This window comes from Wyeomyia smithii, chromosome 3 (assembly GCF_029784165.1).
Source record: "Wyeomyia smithii strain HCP4-BCI-WySm-NY-G18 chromosome 3, ASM2978416v1, whole genome shotgun sequence".
Classification (NCBI taxonomy): Eukaryota; Metazoa; Arthropoda; class Insecta; order Diptera; family Culicidae; genus Wyeomyia; species Wyeomyia smithii.
Genome location: NC_073696.1, coordinates 262,256,352 through 262,278,139, shown reverse-complemented (window position 1 = coordinate 262,278,139; position 21,788 = coordinate 262,256,352). Strand labels below are relative to the sequence as shown.

General features: G+C 44.3%; 3 protein-coding genes and 1 long non-coding RNA gene across 4 annotated transcripts; 2 read left to right on the top strand and 2 right to left on the bottom strand.

The window, feature by feature from the left end:
• Positions 1-400: 400 nt before the first annotated feature.
• Positions 401-3,757, bottom strand: LOC129730545 (E3 ubiquitin-protein ligase TRIM37-like). Its single transcript, XM_055689940.1, has 4 exons — positions 3,623-3,757; positions 1,015-1,968; positions 766-957; positions 401-685 (listed from the first exon to the last, which is right to left on the bottom strand). Exons 2-4 carry the CDS (start codon positions 1,953-1,955, stop codon positions 475-477), a joined length of 1,344 nt encoding a protein of 447 aa, XP_055545915.1. The 5' UTR covers positions 1,956-1,968; positions 3,623-3,757; the 3' UTR covers positions 401-474.
• A 6,577-nt stretch (positions 3,758-10,334) lies between these two features.
• On the top strand, positions 10,335-11,165 carry LOC129731623 (probable ribosome biogenesis protein RLP24). The gene is made up of 2 exons (XM_055691753.1): positions 10,335-10,502; positions 10,577-11,165. Exons 1-2 carry the CDS (start codon positions 10,422-10,424, stop codon positions 11,078-11,080), a joined length of 585 nt encoding a protein of 194 aa, XP_055547728.1. The 5' UTR covers positions 10,335-10,421; the 3' UTR covers positions 11,081-11,165.
• Positions 11,166-11,312: 147 nt separating this feature from the next.
• Positions 11,313-13,814, top strand: LOC129731622 (neither inactivation nor afterpotential protein G). Its single transcript, XM_055691752.1, has 5 exons — positions 11,313-11,706; positions 11,772-11,974; positions 12,047-12,280; positions 12,359-13,557; positions 13,618-13,814. The coding sequence occupies exons 1-5, from the start codon at positions 11,547-11,549 to the stop codon at positions 13,754-13,756; spliced, it is 1,935 nt and encodes a 644-aa protein (XP_055547727.1). The 5' UTR covers positions 11,313-11,546; the 3' UTR covers positions 13,757-13,814.
• On the bottom strand, positions 13,671-14,394 carry LOC129731624 (uncharacterized). Its single transcript, XR_008729044.1, has 3 exons — positions 14,255-14,394; positions 13,960-14,195; positions 13,671-13,898 (listed from the first exon to the last, which is right to left on the bottom strand). It is a non-coding gene; the product is annotated as an uncharacterized LOC129731624 (long non-coding RNA).
• Positions 14,395-21,788: the final 7,394 nt, after the last annotated feature.

Below are 21,788 nucleotides of genomic sequence, written 5' to 3'. Positions count from 1 at the left end.
AACAACCCAAAATGTAAACAAAGTTACCACTGAGTGTCAAAAAATTGAGATTAAAGAGATTCAGTAAGATGATCCATAATGGACAGTATGGCACATGATTATGATAGAATATAATAACTTAGTATGTCATGGACTCTTCCATTATACAGGCAATGGGCAATTATGCAATTATTTAAACAAAGCTTTTAATAATTGGGCGGTGGCCTAGCGTAGTTGGTCACGCCTCTTGGTGGAGTCGCCTCCCTGAGCGCCGGTGATTGGCACAACAACAGCGGCGGAACTAGACCGACGGGAGAAGAGTGAGAATAGAAAAAAATATCCTCAAGACTCTAGACATAGAAATGGAAATGATCTTCGGTTTGTGGACAAAAAATTATAACGCATTAAGCACAAACTTAAATACGTTAGCTACTTTGGCAATTTATTATGCAGCCTATCACTCAACAAAATTACACTACGAGCAACTTATCCAAATCACTCACAATCCCCGTTACAGGGTCGGATGTGATACAGTAACTCAAGCGAATCGTCCTCCTTCAAGTAACTTTCATCGAGTATGGTTTTCAGAGCAATGAAATCTCGGAAGCCCCAGTCCTTCTGGGCACCACAATCAAAGTACTGTTTAATCTGTTTGTGGATAACCTTTTTCGCATCGGTGTGGAGCAGCTGAAAACGGCATTCCATCCTACAAAATAAGCAGCCGTAAATAGAAACAGTGAAAGTGGACAATTAAAGTTGTATTCGTATGGTAGGAGGCGAACCTACCGACAGGGTTGTCCCTCAACCAGCTCAATGTAAATGCCAAGCTGATCTTCGGAGATCACACACCATACCATTATGCGCCAAATGTGACCGAAATTGTCGGCGAATTCATTCGAGTAAGCAACCTTGTTGTCATCGAACGAAGAAAAGTTTTCTATCACGAAAATGCCAGTTTCGTTGATCGTTGGAACTTCACTGTAAGAGACCGGAATCAATTTATTGCACTATTGTTAAAGCATTTTACCTGCGAACATTTTCAGGCTAACAGGCACTCGGATCTGCTTGAAATCCTTGATCGGATTCATTCGAATTTTATTACACTCCTTAAACAGTTTTGACTTTTTTGCAATAAACTGCGACTTGGAACAAGCCATCAGTTCGAGCTCCATGCTTCGTAGCGATTTTTCTACGTCCTGCATCTCGGCCAGCAGCGAGTATTTGTGTCCCTGAAGTTTTTGTACTTTTTCGCGTACTTGTCTGTCGAGCCCTTCGATTGCGCTTTCGGCAATGGCGCGAATCTCCTTCAGCTTCTCTTCTTTGACTTTTTTAACTAGCTCGACATTGCGGTCTACCTTTTCCACCAGGGCTCCGATTTTCTTCATATAATGTCGAACCTTCTCGAACTCCTCTTCCGCAATCTGCACGCTTCCATCGTAAATTACGTCCAAACTCTTGAAGGTATGATCTAGATGGTGCTCATCAACGACGGCACATTCGTCGCATACGCAAACCTTACACGTGCAGCAGTAAAAGTTCATATTTTTCACATGCTTAGCACAAATGTCCTTCTTCGTGACGCCACCGTTATTACCGTCTTGATGGGTACTAGCGGCGTCGGCGGCAGAGGTATCGGCTTTGTTGCCCCTGTTGCTGCTGGTAGTTGGTTTCGGTTCAAGGCAGTTGCGCTGTAGATGTTCCACCTCCTCGAACCAGCGTACTTTCACCAGCTTGTCCAGCTGAAGGTCGAGCTTGCAGTTCGGACAGTTCATGTGCTGCTCCGACTCGGACAGCAGCCATTCCGAGATGCAACCGAAGCAGTACAGTTTCGAGCAGCGAGGACACAGGTGCGGATCCTGCAGCTTGATCAGACAGATCGTGCACTTGAAGATGTCGTCGAAGTACTCGAGCAGCTGCGAACGGGTATCCTCATAGTCTGCTGAGGGTGATTGGGAAGAGGGACGTTTTTCTGCCATGGCTGTGAAAAACCTAAGATGAAAAACATGTTAGATGTTTATTTCATCATTCAATTCTACCTATATTGAACAAGTTTTCAACAAATTGTTTAATAACAATATATGGTATTTAAACCAGTTTTTATGCTACACACTGCAGTAACTTAAAAAAATAAATAGAATTTTAATTCTTATATCATTCAATGTAGAAAGCAGCTAAGAGTTGCGACGACTATTGGTTGTTCGTTGGTCTATCTCGAAAAAAATATCAGCAAATACGGAAGAAGAATCAAATGATTTGTAATAAACATTCAATTTGTACGACAAAGAAACAATTTGCCCAGCCTCCAAGTCTCAATTTGTTACGACGGTATAAGCTTTCACCTTTGCTTGCCATGATCATCTTTATTGCTCGTTAGAGGCTCCGCTACCGACTTCAGGCGATTTATCAGCCCGATTGAAATCGAAAGAAACGGCAGTTTTCTTCTCTTCTGTAATGTTTTCGCGCTCTTCACTGCTATAATATTTTACTGCTTAATTAACTGCAGACCACACTACACGAGCCAATGGAAACTCATCTCATTGATCAGCAGAGGCGAGCTTTACCAGGAGTCGAGCAAATTTGACACCCAAGAGTTATAAACTGGTAGTAAAACTAATCTTCTTCTGATAAGCCTTGTTTGCCATTAAACTTTGCCCATAATCACGACGCAGCAGAGTTCGTGATAGGCAGATATAATGGTGTCAATTTGAATGCCATCAGCGTAGGCTCAAATTTGTTCGTTACACCCTTACACCTTACAGCAGCCATTATTTGGTACATCAGACGATGATGTTGGCATTTTGTTGGGTAAAATGGGCTGCTGAGGGTCGCTTGTTAAAGGCTGACCGACTGACAGACGGCTCTGAATTTCGGTTATACGCGAGAATTTTCACTCTCAGTCGTCGGCGGCATATTGTTTAGGTATTCCCATCCCATTTTTCATGCTGTAATCATCCATCAGCATGTCATAAAACTCAGCTGGGTACAAATTGTGGCTTTAATGAGCTATGATCTTCTTTATTCAGTCCTAATTTCCAGCGACTGAAAGTTGCCTATATGCATTATGCTGAATAGAGTTTGCGAACGGTTTGCATAATAATTAAATTTATGTTTCATGCAGTCCATGTTTGCAAGAGGCAATCAAGATCGTCGCCAAATTGGTTTATAATGCGCTAACTGAATGTTTACCATTATTTCAACCTAGTTGTGAAGCTTAATTTTTTGGATTTCTCACAATGGTAATTAGTGCACGAAACGGTTAAGCAGAAAGTGCCTGTACAATTAGCTTTTAGCCAACCAGCCTCATGCCAGACAATGTCAAGTTGGACAGCAGCGTCCAAGCAATAAGATATGTACTTAAACTGCGCAGAAGTTGGTTGACTGACAGGTTCGGTACGTTTGGGAAACTGCACTCACAGAGCGTCATGCCGGCCGGTACCGATTCTTAGTACAATGAAACGAATGAAAATAATAATTTCAATTGTCTTTTACTTCCGGTTCGGTGCTTTAAAGTGTTGTATAATGATAATTTCAGAGTCAAAATTTAATAAGCATGTCCATCATAATTACACGACAGTGATTTTCAAGTATAGCAAAAGTGATCGTTTCATCATCAGAGAAGACAAAATCATTACTTTTTACTTACCCCGTTAGTCACGAATTTTCAAAACCTAACATGGCATGTTAAATGATTCACATGCTAAACTATTCTTGCCTCTAGTTATATAATTTTAGAATCAAGGAGATCAATAATCTGATTACTACTTCTGTGCATCCAAGCGTGACTGATCGACGTTCGGTGCGTGTATCAATCAAGTGCAATTAATTCGCATCAATGTGATGCGCAGTCGCTCTACTACCTCTGGATAGTGAAAAGAGTAGAAAGAACAAGAACTCACTGACTGACGATCGTTTGAACATCAGTATGTTCATTCTCATTATAATTTGATTTTCAAGAACAAGTGTTTTTTCCGCATAAGCTGGAAATGCTAGTTCAGGTCCCTAATTAAAGGGTGTCCACGATGAAATTGCCACACCATGAAATTGCTCTAACTTTTTAACCGTTGGGTAAAATTCAATGAAAATTTGGGTGGATTTAGTTCATAGTGCATTGTTTACATCCTGCAAGTTTTAAAGTCCTGTGATCAAAACTCGCGGAAATGGAGTCGAAAGAACAGCTCGTGCTCTCATCACAAGAACAAGGATCTCTCGCACCGTTCCATCGCTAAAACATTGGGAATCGCGAATTCCACGGTGTCGCGAGTGATTAAGCGGTTCGAGGAACGATTTACCACCGATCGGAAGCCCAGAAATGAAAGAAAAAGTATTCCGTACAACACCAAAAATCACAACCGCGTAGTTGGGGCCTTCAACCGAAACCCGAAAGCCTCCGTTCGGGATGTAGCTAAGAAGCTGCACCTTAGCCGAAGTTTTGGCCAAAAGGCCAAAACTAAGGCTGGGCTTCGAACGTTCAAGGTACAAAAGGCCCCTAATCGCGACGAGAAGCAGAACAAGTCCGCCAAAACCCGTGCCAGGAAGTTGTACCTCAACATGCTGACGAAAGTTGAATGCTGCATCATGGACGACGAAACATATGTGAAGGCCGACATCAAACAGATCCCCGGCAACCTGTTTTTCACGGCCAAGGATAAGTTCAGCGTTCCGGAGCATGTTCGCACTCAGAAGATGTCCAAATTTGCGAAGAAATTCCTGGTTTGGCAAGCCATCTGCACGTGCGGGAAGCGGAGTGCACCTTTCGTGACCCAGGACACGATTAACGGACAGGTGTACATGAAAGAGTGCCTCCAGAAGCGGCTGCTTTCTCTCCTGAAGGCCCACAACGTCCCAACAATCTTATGGCCGGATTTGGCCTCATGCCACTACTCCAAGGACGTGCTGAAGTGGTATGCGGACAATAAGGTCAATTTCGTGCCGAAAATGTTCAACCCTCCCAAAACTCCGGAGCTCCGCCCCATCGAAAAGTACTGGGCGGTTATGAAGCAGCACCTTCTTAAACAACCTAAGGTAGTGAAGACAGTCGAGGAACTGAAGAAAGTATGGGTTTACATGCACAAACGGTTGATTCACAGGTTGTGCACAATCTTATGGCCGGGGTTAAGGCCAAGGTGCGGGCATTTGCGTATGGGATGACACCCCGTTGAGCATACAGACGCGAGGCATACGGACGCGAGGCATAGTACGCTAGGCATAATGGACGGCAGGCATACGGACACGAGGCATATTTCATTTTAAAGTGTCATTTGGAAAGCAATACACTCGCGGCCTTCGGCCGGCTCGCTGTTCGAGCGAATGCTGTCCTTACTCGCTACCGCTCGTTCGGACTTAACTAGAGGAAGAAAACTCTGTATGAGTAGACCTAGCAAACCAGTAGATCAGTCGTTTGGGTGCGAGAGACCGCCGCTTCCGACGGCGGGTCGTTGGCCGGCTCGGACTGCGGAAACCACGGCGGCTTAGTGCCGCCTTGTTTCCTTGCCCTCAATTATGCGTCTTCGCCGCATGATTTCAAGAAAAGTATTATACCCAACTGGTCTCGAGGTACGATGCTGGCCTAACAGGCCAGTTGTCGTAGGTTCGAGTCTCGGCTCGGGAGAGACTGTTAGTGTTAGTAGGATCGTAGCGCTGGCCCCGCAATTGTCCTGTACACTTAACAGTTGGCTGCCAAGTCTGTGTATAATAAACAGAAGGTCGATTTCCGAATCAGAATGTAGCACCAAGGCTTTGCTTTGCTTATTATACCCAACTCTTTAGGAATATATTTACACCTGAACTACATAATTGGATCTCATGCGATCGTACAACATCGCATTCGGCCTTTCGTCCATTCGGCCTCGCGTCCATTCAGCCTCCCGTCCATTCGGCTTCCCGTCCATTCGGCCTCGCGTCCGTTCAACCTCGCGTCCATTCGGCCTCGCGTCCGTTATGCCTTGTGGCAGTATGCCTCGTATCCATTATGCCTCACATCCGTTATGTCTCGCGTCTGTATGCCTAGCATACTATGCCTAACATCCATAGCATACTATGCCTAATATCCATATGCCTTGTGTCCCGTCCCTGCGTAAAATGAAGTTTAATAGTTATTTTTCAATCCCTGAAAGTTTGATGGCAATCGGATGAAAACTCGAAATTTGCGAATCAATTTTGTGTGTGGCAATTTCATCGTGGACACCCTTTAGGATTAGATTACAACCGTGATATACGAAAAATTGTAAACTGTTGGTATTGAAATTAAAAAATATCATTTATTGACATTTTACTTTAGCTTCTGCCAACTGTTAACGGACTACAGAGCTGGTGAAAATTTTTAAGTTTTTAATAGTTGCCCTGTAAGCGTTCCTCACTTTTTGCCAGTGTATCTTTCCAACGATAAATTGATGAACATATTAGCACAGACAAACATACGTGCCTTCTCGAAGAAAAATCCTGAAAACTCTTCGTCCTTATTCGAAACGTTACACCTGTGCGCCACCATGTGAGCTTATTGCCTACTAACTTCTTTCCGTAAAACAGTTTTTGTCTATGCTAATGGGTGTGCGCTTGCTTAATCTAACATCAGTGGCATTACTGAGGGTTTTTGTCTTTGATAATGAATGTGCACGCTTGCTTATAGCGACACTAGTGGCATTATTGCCCACTAAGCAAAATTTCAAAATAATCGTTATTTTTCTGGTCGATGGAATCATCATCGATTGACACGTCTGTTTGTCTGTGATATTAGCATTGTTTTCCAGTATTCAAAAATAATATTTCTAGACTTAAGGGGTTATATACCTTTAGTTTTCAAAAAATTGAGAAAAAAATTCATCGCATTATCTTTAAGTACAACATCTTTAGAACATTTTCTTAAATTTTCATAAAAGTCTGACCAATAGGGAGAAAGTTAAAGCGGTTCGAAATTTGAAATGTTTGTACTGAAAACCAAATACTTATGAAAATGATCGTTCAGATACCCGGCACACCCGGGATACCCGGTTTTTGATTTTAGTTGATCTGCTGGGTCTCTATCGTAAACGCCGCAAACCTCTGCAAAAAACAGCGTTTCTGGGAAAAGGCCATTACTCCACAAATAATTGGTATTTCTTATGAACAAATGTGGTTTTTTGTTGTTAACAGAACTTCCAGAAAATAACTACTTTTATGTAATGAAAAAGGTGCTACACGATCGAAAAAAATCCTAACTTTGCACTTTTTTCTCGAGCGAAAAGGTATATAACCCCCTAATGGAATGGTTTTCGCGGTAAAAACGAAGCGTATATAAAAAAACAAATTCCGCCAATTGAACCGCTACATTCTTTCAACACTTATTATAACGGTACTCACATGAAACTATACAGGGTGTTCAATGAGTTCGAATACAATCTTTCATCGCTGTGTAAGTGCGCACTAAAGATGGTCGGGTATGGGAAACTTGTTACCCGTACCCGACTCATCGAGCTTTTTAAAACCCGTAATCGACCTGAACCCGAAAAAATATTTGTTACAACTACCTGACCCGACCCAAACCCAAAAGAAAAAACGCCGCAATTGCCAGTACCCGACCCGTATCCGACCTATTTTTTTCTATTTTTTTTTTTTCGAAACACTCGTACCCTCCTTGCACATTTTATGCATTGATTTTGATTGTAATAAAGACACGAATCTATGTTATAAATAAAATTATAGTGTGGTTTATCGAGATGATGGCTGGAGTTAGGCTAGAACCAAGTGTTCATGTGAACGAATGTTATTCAACCCAGAGCTACAGCCGATAAATTGGTTCTTCTAGAATCCAGCGTAGCACCTGTCACTGAAAATGCCCGCTCGTCTGATGTGTGAAAAATTTAACCCTTTTTATCGCGCTGCAAAATATCTATTCAAAAATGTGTATCGATCATTTGGATACTTTTCGTGTTAGGCGTCGTACAAAAATTACGTAAAGCATGTAGGGGGTAGACGGTTTGAGTATGCGTTACTTATTGTTACATGAGGGGAGAGGGTAGAGAGTTGAGACAGTTGCGTAACAGTGATATTTGCTCAAAATTGTTAATTTGATGGGGGGTCAGGTTGCTCAGCGTTAAGTAATTACGGGGGGGAAGTCATACGTAATTTGTATACGACGCCTTAGTTACCTTTTATTAAATTGATCAGGAAGTTTAATTATTAGTTTTGTATGCTTACGTAGGTATTTTTCAAATATTGCCGATAATTTTTATTTTGATATTGAAAGATTTATAAAAATTCAAAAATTTTTTTTGAAAAATTTATGATAAATTTATAATGAACTAGATTAAAATAACAAGAAAAATAATAGAGCAAAACGGAGAATGGTGGAAAGTGTTTTTGTGAACATCGCAGCAACCCGAAATCTGAATAATATAGTAAGGTCAAAGGTATAATCACAGACAAACAGATTTGCTTAGTGGACAATATTAGTCGCCATAAGAAAGCGTGCACATTCGTTATCTAAGAGAAAAACCGTTAGTGATGCCGCTGGTGTTGATTTAAGCAAGCTCGCACACCCATTAGCATAGACAAAAACTGTTTTACGAAAATAAGTTAGGGGTCGTTTCTAAACCACGTGGTCATATTTCAAACCCCCCGTACCCCCCGTGGTCTTTCGTGGTCTTTTGGCCAATTCCCCCTCCCCCCCTTTGCGACTTTAAACACGCGGTCTTTTCATTTTTTTTTTTTTATTTTCCGTCGGTCTAGTTCCGCCACTGTTGTTGCCAATCACCGACGCCCAGGAAGGCGACTCCACACCCAGGACCCTAACTCACGACCCGTTTATCAACGGACCGGCGCCAACGGCTTTACTTCCTCATGCGATGGAAGGCGTGATCCCAGAGATTTTTCGCCTCAGAAAATCTCCCGGTGTCGGCTAGGATTGAATCTAGACCAGTTGGGTTGGTTGTGAGTGGATCACGCCACCTCACAACCATCGACACCTATGTCGGCGGTGGGATTCGAACCCAGGCGTCGAGCGTGATTGGCGGAGACGTTACCAACCACACTAGGCCCCCGCTCGGTCTTTTCATTTGTCAAGTGTCAAAAACTCGCTTAAATTTTTTACATTTTCTACATTTTTCTTATTAAACTTTCAGTACATTATATATTGCCAAAATGCAAAAACTTCATTCTTGACTTGGTGGCAACAATAAATTATAAGTCAGGAAAAAAGACCACGTGGTCATTTCGTTAAACCGTTGATAATGTACTAAATTTGCCACAAATCTGTAATTTCTGATTCGGTGTCTTTGATTAATTTTTTAAAATCAATAAAAACGGCCAATTTGGCAACATGGGTTTCACATGTCAGAGGTGCCGGATCTCTTCTCACAGCGCAATGTTGACTAACTTTTCCATTCGACGATCGTATAATCGTATAATCGGTGGTGACGATATACGATGTCCTGGGGAATAACAAGTATCATCGTAAAACCGCGAATATATGTTTATGTTGAATTCTACGGTTTAATTTTATACACCTGCCCACAATTGATCATTATTTTGTTAATCAGTCCTTTTAATGAATTTTAATCGTCCTTTTGATGAATTTTACCGTCCACACTTTCATGAACATGGTTATTTGAACAGCAGCATTAACAATGTATTTTCTTATACGTAAGATAAGTTCATTTAACACACCAAATTCCCCAAGAAGGTGCTGTTGTGGCTGACAATCAGCGTGAAGAGTATGTCAAAGCCGCTCTTCTTTCGAAGCATAAAATCTACTCGAACATCTTTGTTGCGAAAATTGAGGAGGAAGAATGAGCTCAAAAACATGCTCACACGCACGGCGTAGAATTTTTCCCGTAAGCAGGCAAATATGATTACCTTTAATGGGAGATTTATCAAACTCAATTATTTGTCTTAGTTTTCTCACCATTCGAAAAAGTTCTATTATTTAATGCAAACGTTAGTGTCTTTAGCGATTTCACTAACTTTGCTTATTATACTGATTTTTCTGATGGTAATTCTTTAGTTGATGTTATAATTTTACTAATTTTATTTATATTACTGATCTCAATAATTTCTCTTTTACTGCCAACTGCAGAGTATTTCCATTTGAAGCGAAGATTTAGTGCGGTTATTCTCCTACCTCCAAAAGTCACGTTTGTACTCAGCGGATTCGTATATGTGGGAGTGAGATGACATGTTGGGGCAGTTTCCCCAAATGGGGCTCACCATAACAAGGATTGAGGTAGGAGAGGCTGCCTGGTTAAAACTGAAAAAAAAGCCTTGATTAGATCTTTTAGTAGATTTATTCCATAGTATAACAGCTTTATCTCACAACTGTTATAATCGTTTCAATTATTGTATCGGCAACACTGTTCTTCGAGGCGTTAATCTGACAGTTCGTCCTTTATTTATTTACCCAAAGCGCGTGCTAGTTTCATAGCGCATTCAACTGCGCTATTTTTGTGGTAATTCTCATTTATTAGTTCAAAATGAGAATAGAAACGTGTTATTTCTGCTCCAGCAAAATCTTCCCCGGACATGGGATGGTCTTCGTGCGAAACGACTGTAAGGTAAAGAAGAAAAACCTTATATTTGATTTCATAATTTCAGGTAAGCTAACCTACATCAATTTTGCACCTGGCAGGTCTTCCGTTTCTGTCGTTCCAAATGCCGAAGGGCATTCAACAAAAAGAAGAACCCGAGAAAGATTCGCTGGACCAAGGCTTACCGCAAAACGCACGGCAAAGAGCTCACTATTGACCCGGCGTTTGAGTTCGAAAAGCGTCGTAACGTTCCGGTTAAATACAACCGAGAGTTGTGGAGTAAAACGTTGGACGCCATCAAGAAGATCACCGAAATCAAGGAACGCCGGGAGCGACACTTCGTCATGGAGCGGCTACGAAAGGCTCGAGATCACGAAATTCACAACGACATAGTGGACGTGCAGAAGAACATCGCCCTGATTCGGTCCCCGGCAATCGGCTTGAAGGAACGCCGCGCCAGAGAGGAAGCCCAACAGTCGGCAATGCAAATGGATGTGGAAGAGGACGAAGAGGAAATCGAGTACGTCGATGCCCGACAGCTGGAGAAGCGGCTGGAAGAATCGGCCGGACAGTTGGAGGAAGATGCCGAGATGATGAAGGCGTAACTAGGAGGGGTGCTATCTTAAGTAAGTTTTTGGTGTTTACCTTTTTGTGGTACAAGCTGAAATGAAGCAGAATTGTAAACTATTATTATGGAGTTGTGGCTAACTGAAATAGCTTAAAGAAAGCCTCCTAGCAGCATTGTTTTGTTTCGCCAGCGGCGAATAACAAAGTAGTTGATATTCGGAGAATTGGTATTGCGGGACTAGAAATCGATTAATTGATTTTCCTGTATGAGCTTACATTTCTTGTGCGAGTATTAAACGCTTTGCGCGGGCTAATAGGATTACTGGCGAAAAAGTAAACGTCCCTCAAAATGTGAAGATTCCTACTTGCTTGTAAATTTTCGAGTGAGTATAATTTAGTGCATTATTTCTACACCTAGTGCTTGAAGCTGCGGTGTGTTACAAACATAAACGCGAACTTAGTTACAATCAAAACCTTGCGTCTTTGAGAGCTTGTCCTATTACGATGGGGTTGCTTAAAATTCTTATAATATCACTAGCAACATTACTGGTAGTTTTAACAACAACCTTGTCCGTGACCTGGTTAATTCTTGGTTATGATCACATTCCCAACAAAGTGGCAACGGCAAAATCTCTGCAGAATTCTTCTTTCGATTTTATAATTGGTAAGTGTCTTGGTGTATCTTTGAAAAAGGGTGATTTTTAACAATCCTTCTATTCCGGATCTCAGTGGGTGCGGGAACAGCAGGATGCGTGTTGGCCAATCGTCTTTCAGCAGTTGCTAACTACTCCGTTCTACTGATAGAAGCGGGAAATATTTTTGGGGCAGCATCCATAGTTCCGCTTCTTAGCACGGCCCTGCAGCTGACCAAATTCGATTGGGCTTTCAGAACAACCCCACAAAAGTACTCATCTAGGGGGTTATTTCAGCAGGTATGTTCATTGAGATTAGCTCCTGAATAAGAAACATTAACGAATTTTTCTTCAAATCGATTTCATTTGAAGCAACAATTTATACCGCGTGGTCGTGGTCTCGGTGGATCGGGACAAATTAACTACATGCTACACTTCACCGGTGTTAAGGAAGATTATGACCGTTGGGAACGCTTGGGTGCACATGACTGGAGTTACGAACGAATGAAACCTTATTTGGATCGATTCGAGGGAAATCTAGCAGACAAGACAAATGAAAACAATAATAACTGTCACTCTGAGCAACAACGGGAAGAACATTTTAAGGTAAGTACACACAAACTCTAAAAAATATTGAAGCAAAATCTCGCTATTCCTAGACTGAATTTGAACATTTTTTTCCAGTCCAATCCCTACCCGGCATTTCTGACAAATATCAGCAATCGTTCGGTACCAAAGTTGTGCTTCCGAGCTGCCCCAGCTGGTCAATATTCTTCACAACCACCAAAATTGCACGTCAAAACTATTGACCCAAAAACAAACAATCTCACCAGTGCCTTTCTGCGCGCTCGTTCGGAGTTAGGTTTGGAGCACAATTTCAACGCAGCAAAGTACACCATCCGTGATGGAATCCGTTGGAGCACCTATCACGAGTACCTACGGCCTGCATTCGACCGAACCAATCTACGCATTCTACCCGACACCGTGGTACAGAAAATTATTTTCGACAACCATCGAACTGCGATTGCTGTTTCGATCCTGAATCCGAACGATGGCAGCTCAATTGAAATCAGAGCCACGAAGGAAATAATCCTCAGTGCGGGTGCAATTCAATCTCCTCAACTGCTGAAATTGTCCGGCATTGGGCCAACTCTCGAGCTCCAGCGGCACGGAATTCCCGTCATTCATTACTCACCTAATGTTGGTCAAAACTATTTTGATCATCTGAATCTTCCGCTGTTCGTGTCTATCAATCAAACGGCCAGTGTGACTGTAGACAAGATTCTGAACGTTGGCAACATTTGGAATTACCTTTCCAAAGGTAGTGGAGTCCTTTCCAGCACAGCCGTGGCTGGAATCGGAAGTCCACGAGGAGCGAAGTACGGGATTATCCTGTTCGGAATGGGTAGCGTTGATGAGCATGCGTTAAGGCACGTGTCCAACATGCACCAGGATGCATTCCGTGCCCATTTCCCTTTGTATTACAATAGTAGCCAGGAGGGATTTCTCTTCCTCAGTACGTGTCATCAACCGAAAAGTCGTGGAGCGGTTTACCTGCGCGATCGCTATGCGGATTCACACCCGTTCATCAATCCCAACTATTTGAAGGATAAGTTCGATATCGAATGCATGGGTGCAGCTATTCGACTGGCCGCGCGGACAATTGAAACTAGTCCGTTCCGTCGCCTGAATGCTACACTACATTGGCCGAAGGTGACAGCTTGTGCTAATTTCGGACCAACTGAGGAAGACTTTCGTACCAACAGACCAGATGATCGCTACCTGGAGTGTATTTTACGAACGTCGGCATTGACCGGTCATCATCCCGGAGGGACGGCTGCTATTGGATTGCATTCGGAGGCGGTTGTGGGCAATGATTTGAAGTGAGTTCTGAAAAATAGTGTTGAACACTGAGTTAACAGTTTTTTTTTGTTTCGTTGCAGGGTGCGAGGGGTGAAAAACTTACGCGTAGCGGATGCTAGCGTTTTTCCAGCACCAGTTTCCGGGACACCGAATTCGGTTGTAGTTGCCGTGGCAGAGAAAGCAGCTGATGTGATTCTTAGTGAATACAGTAACAGGTAACAACTTTTCTTCAACAGTTATATAGTACCTTATTTTTTATTTTTGAATGTTATATAAATCGTTTTGTTTTCTCACTGACTGTTGGTTGTGAACATCATACCAACTGCTGTTAGCTTGCGCAAAAGCAGCAGGATTTTCCGAACTATAAAACGAACGTAGGTATTACAGGGTATTACTACTTCCTATTATTGCACAAAATTTACCGGCTAGACACTGTTCAAAAAGGCACCCATCATCTCTCGCGCCTTGACCACCGCATGCGGTGGACCGGAAATGCGCATCCGATACATCGTAGGCGTTTTTGTAGGTGCGATCAGAATTAATGCACCTGATGCACGCCGGATTTTAGAAATGTTCACTCCGCCCTGTCCGGTAATGTGGCTAAAGATGTTATGTGGAACTTCGAACGCAATACTGATTTGAAGCGGGCCGGAATTCACTGAAATTATTTATATTTTCAAAACCCACGTTCAAAAAAGCACTCGAAAAATTACTTACTGGACATTTTTGTGGTTCACTGGTTGACTAGCGCTTTAATAAAACGGAGTTAAGCTGGCAAACAGCAGATCCGCGCATAAGTAAACAAAATAAATGGATCAGCAGTTTAAACTTGTGCATGTTTTGATATGCTGCCGATCGCAAATGAGCCGCTTGGATTGCGCAAACCGCCGAGCAGTTATTAGTTTCGCAGAGTCTCATATTACAAAAAGTATGACAGTATATATGTGCAATCTGAATATGATAAGACAATAATGCAAAAGGATCAACATGCGCCCATAATTTGACGCAACTATCTAAAATTCGGTTATATATATATATATATATATATATATATATATATATATATATATATATATATATATATATATATATATATATATATATATATATATATATATATATATATATATATATATATATATATATATATATATATATATATATATATATATATATATATATATATATATATATATATATTTTATGTTTTTTTTTCATGTTTTTTTACATTCGCCAGCCCTATATTTTTTTCGTAAATTTTTCTCAGCGTTGAACAAGTTTTTTAAGAGTCTGATTGTGAGTGCTTTGACCTGGGGACAATGTCTGACTTACGATTTAATACATTTTGGTATAAATGGTGATTGTTGGCAGCTCAAGAAGCACCCTGGTATTTTTTTTAATTTCTGTCTATAAATATTTTAACGATTTGTTAATTTGTTATGGTTTTATTCTCGATCCTAATGTTTGTCCTTTGTTCTAATTTTCTACTGTTCGCAATCTTCTATTAGTCTAGATTTATTTACCGTGTGATGAAATTTAGAACGGCAAGGCGAATCGCTTTATGTCGGATTCATGTCTACGTCGTCCCGCAAAGCGCGGGATTGCGTGGTGCCTCCCATATATTTGGTATGCACCGAAAAACGGGAAACTAAGTACGCCACGGGAGGCCCAAGTGCCCGGTTAGCAAGCCGGTTACTAAACCGCAGGTGTGAGGGTGACGCCATTAAACCTGAACCGCTATACCAATAAGCCACTGAGTCATTGTATGACATAGCCATCGTTTCGGATCCCTATCGCAACCCTCCCGGAAACGGTGACTGGATAGCAGAATTGTGTCAACCTCGAATGAATGTTATGTGGTTGCCAAGAAAGATGGAGTATTCTACTGCAGTTGCTATGCTACGCCGCGTTGGTCTACCAAAACGTTCCAAAATGACGTTCAGCAGCCTCGGACTGCTCGCAAACTGGAGGGTAGACAAAGGCCACACTGATAGCGACCATCAGCCGGTCAGCTTTAGCGTGAACACGAGGCGGCAAACAGTGCAGAGGGCGGACCAACTTATTGCTACACTATCGCGGGCGTGCGACGCCGCCATGCAAAGATCGGAGTGCCACGCAGCATTACAGTAACGCCTGAGAGCGCGATAAAGACTAGTGAACGAGCCTGTTTCGATAGACTTTGCTAAAGTGCCAATACGAACCCATGAGGTGATGCTTATACAGTCGCTACGTGACAGGAGCCGCGCATTTCAGAGATAGCCGGATGAATTGAGAGGCGCCATGGGGAAGTTACCTTCCACCTGACACAGATACTGTCAGGTCATGCCTGCTTTAAGTAGTACCTGCACAAGGTTGGAAACGCAGAGTCACCTATGTGCCAACAATGTGCGGACGCGGAAAAAACCGCTGAACATGTGTTACTTGTTAGTCCAGGTTTCGCACAGGTAAGGAGCGAATCGTTGGCAGCGAGCGGGCCAGACACCACTCCGGAAAACATAGTGGGAAGGATGTGCGAAGACGAGGGTACCAGGAGAGCAATCATCACGGCTACTTCCCAGATTGTCCTTACGCTGCAAGGCACCAATCGACAGGACAGCCATCGAAATGCCATTGAAGGCTAACCTTCCCTTCACATAAGCAGCAAAGCCAATATATTAAGGGGTACATTAAGCACACTCGCCCTTCTCCCTAAAGCAATGCCTAACTGCGGTACCAGGGAGATCCCAGTACGAGGAAAATGGAGAAACGTAGAGCCGACGCCATTGTACACGATCCATGGCTGCTCGTCGTCCTTACAGACTGCGTAGGCTGCCGAAATCTCTTTTCACTTGGTCGATCTATCTGCACCTCATCGTCAATCGTACGCAGCAACTCTCGTTCGAAAACCCCAAGAGCACGCAGGTCCTCCACGATCAAGGTCCATGTTTCATGGCCGTAGAGATCTACCGGTCTAAAGAGTGTTCTGTAGATGGTCAACTTTGTGGAACGGCGAATTTTATTCGATCGAAGCGTTTTCCGCAGTCCAAGGTAAGCGCGATTTCCGCCCATAATGCGTCTTTTTCTTTTCTTTTTTTTTCTCTTCGACGTGTTTATAACTAGCCCATCCAGATTGGCCTCTGCCTTAGGTCTCCTGTACGTTTTCATCAACATTTAAAAGTTGCGTGCCATAACTGGCCGGACTTCCTGAAGATCATACCACTCGTGTCTATCCCCGCTTTTCCTACATCTTCCATGGCAATGTTAAATTGTGGACATGAAAGCCCATCACCCTGCGACAACCCTTTTCGAGATTCGAAACTCGCACTGTACACTCTATCCATCATTTCTTTGCGATTGGTAATAGGCGGCGGCATAGAAGCTGGGAGAGTACATTGTAGGCAGCGCTCAGCAGCGTGATTGCACGATAGTTGCTACAATTCAGCTTGTCACCTTTTTGTAATTGGGACACACGATTCCTTCCATTCATTTCTCCGGCAACGTCTCATCCTTCCAGGTCCTGACAATCATCCAGTGCAGTGCTCTAGCCAGTGCTTCGGTGCCGTGTTTTTTAAGCTCGCTTGGTAGTTGGTCTCTGCCAGCGGCTTTGTTGTTCTTCAACATGTCGAGTTTCTCCTCAATCTCCTGGAGGCTCGAAATCGGGAATCTATCGTCTGCTACACGTATCAATTGCCGTGCCACCTTCGTCTGCTGTAACATCGTCCTTAAGATGCTCGCCGTAGTACTGTTCCCACCTTTCGATCACCTCACACTCGCTCGTCAGGAGATTTCTTCCCAGGTCGTGGCACATATCGGCTTACGTAGCCTCTGCGCAAGCTATTCAGTTTCTCATAAAACTTACGGGTGTCACCTACGCAGTACATGGGTGTCGCCTACGCAGTCGCTTCGCGATCTTGTTACTCTTGTTGGCGCTTTTTCCTTCGAAGGACCGAGTTCTGCCTGTTCTGCGTATGTTCATAACAGTGGTTCCTAACCGGGGGTCCGCGGCCGACAAGGGGGCCGTGAGACTCATCTAGGGGGGCCGCGAAGCTGTTGGTAAATTTGACGAGTAATTTAAAATTTATTTCTGGATATCTCTGTAAAGGCGGATTTTCAACATTTCTGCGTATTAGGACCAGGTCGTGACTCTAATTAGTTGGTAGTACCGCTTCCAGCTGCTGCGCGAATCCCTGGACAACTTTGGGATCCCGTAGTTGGTCGATGTAGAGTCGGGGCGTTCGACTTTGACACGTGCTATATACCGTCGAAAGTTTCGAGCGCATGCATACTGCAACTAGATAGTGGATAGTGGACTAGGAGAGTGAATCCTAGATTCTCCTGCTTCCTGAGGACCAAAGAAGAGACGCCTAAAGAACGGTTTAACGATTGGAAACTCGGATCATGGAACTGCAAGTCTCTTAATTTTTTGGGAAGTACCTACAATCTTTCCGACTTATTAGGGTCCATAAGTTCGACATTGTAGCGCTGCATGAGGCATGCTGGAAGGGTGTATCGGTACATACGTACAGAGAAGGCTACAGCATCTACCAAACTGCGGCAACACACACGCGCTGGGCACAGCTTTCATTGAGATGGGTAAAATGCAGAAGCGCAAGCGAAGATGGTGACTTATCGACAACAGAATGTGCAATTTGAGAATCAAAGGCCGTTTTTTCAACGTTAGCATTATGAAGGTGCACAGTCCCCACCTAGGAAGTAACGGTGACGACAAAGACGCCTTCTATACACAGCTGAAGCGTTCATACAGGTGGTTATTACGGGAGTCACTTCACGGTGAAATCAGAGTGAAGTGAACAAAATCCTATCACGGGACTCACGTAAGTGAGAAAAACGTCACAAAGTGACATCTGCCGCGGAATCTGGGTTATTATGAGTGTCACATAAGTGAAGTGAGAACGGAAAAAGCGACGTTTCGCGTGGAATTATTCCACGACCATTTTGAACGGTGAAATGATTCCACGAAGATGCCATAAGTCTTAAAGTTGATTGATTTGTGATCTAATGGTAAAAATTGGATTGGTAAACGGCTGGGCAATGCGTACCAGCAGTACACCTGTACTAGTTGGCATAAATAGACCCCAGTGTGGTCAATAGCATAATGCCCAGCAACTCCTATCCCTACCTCCCCGTGGTACCGACTGGGATACGAGCAACCAAGGGAAGATCGGTTAACCGGTGGGAACTTGGTCGTATGCTGACAGGGAAGGGGGAGTTGTTCTCCTTGGAGAGCAGCTTGCCTGAGCGTCTGTTCCCCAGGTCAGGGGCGGCTCAAACAGCGACTGATCCGGAGCGGACGGCTGAACTATGAAATGCGGTGTCTCGCCAGCTACACCCAAGACGGCAGCCCCGTCGCGAGACTAGTCATCGCAGCCCTAGTAAGGCAGCATGCTGAAAATAAACATACTACGAACAATCCAGAGAATGATACGAATCGGAACAATCGGTATAGACCTAGGCAAACGAAAAAGGACAACGATTGGAAACTTGGTACTTGGAATGTTAGGACTTTGCTCGAACCGGCACGCGTGGGCATCTTGGCCAGAGAGCTACGGAAGGCAAAAGTGGAGGTAGCAGCCATACAAGAGGTGCGGTGGCCTAAAACCGGGGAACGTGAATTCCGGGCGGTCGATCCGACCGCGGGCACTTCTTTCAAGTATCACATCTACTACAGTGGCGGCGATAGAGCGGAACGTCGCGTCGGTTTCGTACTACTTGGAAACCAAATGAAGCGTGTTATTAGGTGGAGGCCTATTAATGACCGTCTATGCGTATTGAGGATCGAGGGCAGATTCTTCAATTACAGCCTTATCAACGTGTACGCGCCGACAAACGATAAAACCGACGACGTAAAGGAGGAGTTTTATGAGCTCCTTGAGAAAACGTATGGATAGTGCCCACAACACGATATAAAGATCGTCATCGGAGATACGAACGCACAAGTCGGACGAGAGGAGTTCTTTCGTCCCGTTATTGGTAGGGAAAGCCTTCACTCTACCACCAACGACAACGGCTTGAGGCTAGTGAACTTCGCCGCGGCCAGGGGAATGGCCATCTGTAGCACCCATTTTGCACGTCTGAATATTCGGAAACACACCTGGAGACACCCTAATGGAGAGGCCTGCTCCCAGATCGACCCCATGCTGATCGACGGCCGGCACTTCTCAGACGTCATAGATGTGCGGTCCTTTCGAGGGCCAAACATCGACTCGGATCACTATCTCGTGGTAGGCAAGATTCGCGCCCGGTTGTCCAATGTATTTAAATCGAGATCGGCGAGGAAGATACATCTGGACATCCAGAGGTTATCAGCGGAAGGAGTTGCTGCGGAGTATACTCGGAAAGTTGATAGACGGATCGGTGGACCAGCTGGAGTGGACCTGAACGAGCAGTGGAAGCACATCCATGATGCGGTCAGCGGAACAGCGCGAGAGGTGATAGGCATGACCACGGGAACCACGCGTAGTGGGTGGTTCGATGCTGAGTGCCTAGAGGTGACGAAGGAGAAGAATCGAGCCTACGCCAACACGTTAGTAGCAGCTAATCGTGTAACGCGGGAGAAATACCGGGAGGCAAGAGCTGCCGAAAAGAGGCTTCATCGCCGTAAGAAACGGGAGCACTACGATCGCGTTCTCGCGGAGGCGGAGAATTGCTTCACCAGGCACGACACGAGGAGCTTCTATAGAACGATCAACGGAATCAGGAACCGGACCGTGCCAGTACCTGCCATGTGCAATGACAGGGAGGGGAACCTGATTACCGATAAATCGCAGGTGGCCAGGCGATGGAAGCAACATTTCGAAGTGGTGTTGAACGGCGAGGAAGGGAGGAGAGTCGTCGAGGGGAACAGGATAGAAATTGGGGAGGAAAGACAAGCTGTGGACCCACCAACATTGGACGAGGTGAAGAATGCTTGCAAAGAGCTAAAAAACAACAAAGCCGCTGGGAAGGACGGCTTACCGGCCGAACTTTTCAAAGTTGGGAGCGAGCGGCTGTGTAGTGCAATTCACCAGATTATCCTAAGGGTATGGTCTGAGGAACAACTACCTACGGACTGGTTGGAAGGACTCATATGCCCTATCTACAAGAAGGGACATAGACTCGAGTGTAGTAATTACCGAGGCATAACCCTCCTCATTTCCGCTTACAAAATTCTCTCCCGTATCCTGTTCCAACGACTGAGGCCGTTACAGGAAGCCTTTGTTGGATAATGCCAATGCGGTTTTCGAGTGGGGCGATCTACAACGGACCAGATGTTCACCTTGAGACAGATCCTCGACAAGTTTCGAGAACACAACTTGCAGACACATCATCTGTTTATAGACTTTCAAGCGGCGTACGATACAGTGAAACGCAACGAGCTGTGGCAAATAATGCTAGAACATGGTTTCCCAACTAAACTGATTAAACTGATACGTGCGACGCTTGACGGTTTCACATCATGCGTCAGGACAGCGGGCGAATTTTCGGACGCGTTTGTGACGTTAGATGGTCTGAAGCAAGGTGACGGGCTCTCGAACTTGCTGTTCAACATAGCTTTGGAAGGTGCAATACGAAGGGCAGATGTGCAGAGGAGCGGCACCATCATCACTAAGTCTCACATGCTTCTGGGCGTAGAGCAGTTGAGGAGGCCTTTACGGCTCTCAAAAGGGAAGCTGCGAGAATTGGACTCACCATAAACACTGCCAAAACGAAGAACATGATGGCTGGCAGAGAGCGTGGTAGTTCTACGGGTGTTGGTGCTGCGGTGGAGATGGATGGGGATACTTTCGAAGTGGTCGACGAATTTATATATCTTGGTACTCTCGTGACATGTGACAACGAGGTGAGCCGCGAGGTGAAGAGGCGGATTGCGGCGGCGAATAGGGCTTATTACGGATTGCGTAGCCAGCTGAGGTCCCGTAGCCTACAGATCCGTACGAAATTTGCGCTCTACGGACATGAATCGTGGACGTGGAAGGAGGCCGATCGACGAGCGCTTGGGGTCTTCGAGCGTAGAATCCTGCGATCAATACTCGGAGGCAAACTAGAAAACGGGGTGTGGCGCAGGCGCATGAATCACGAGCTGTACGAAGTATACAAACACGCTGATATTGTCAAGCTGATGAAACACGGCAGGTTACAGTGGGCTGGCCATGTAGCACGGATGGCGGATGAGCGACCGGCAAAGATAATATTTAGTAGAGAACCGGATAGAGGCCGACGACTTCGAGGCAGACCGCGCACTTCGAGACTTTGCTCGAACCGGCACGCGTGA

Bases quoted from the DNA above. Each gene is read 5' to 3' on its own strand.
- LOC129731623 (XM_055691753.1), top strand. From the start codon at position 10,422: ATGAGAATAGAAACGTGTTATTTCTGCTCCAGCAAAATCTTCCCCGGA. The intron at 10,503-10,576 runs GTAAAGAAGAAA...TGCACCTGGCAG, and splicing joins TCGTGCGAAACGACTGTAAG to GTCTTCCGTTTCTGTCGTTC.
- LOC129731622 (XM_055691752.1), top strand. From the start codon at position 11,547: ATGGGGTTGCTTAAAATTCTTATAATATCACTAGCAACATTACTGGTA. The intron at 11,975-12,046 runs GTATGTTCATTG...TTTCATTTGAAG, and splicing joins CTAGGGGGTTATTTCAGCAG to CAACAATTTATACCGCGTGG. The intron at 12,281-12,358 runs GTAAGTACACAC...ATTTTTTTCCAG, and splicing joins AACGGGAAGAACATTTTAAG to TCCAATCCCTACCCGGCATT.
- LOC129730545 (XM_055689940.1), bottom strand. From the start codon at position 1,955: ATGGCAGAAAAACGTCCCTCTTCCCAATCACCCTCAGCAGACTATGAG. The intron at 958-1,014 runs GTTCGCAGGTAA...GGTCTCTTACAG, and splicing joins GTGCCTGTTAGCCTGAAAAT to TGAAGTTCCAACGATCAACG. The intron at 686-765 runs GTAGGTTCGCCT...CTTATTTTGTAG, and splicing joins GTTGAGGGACAACCCTGTCG to GATGGAATGCCGTTTTCAGC.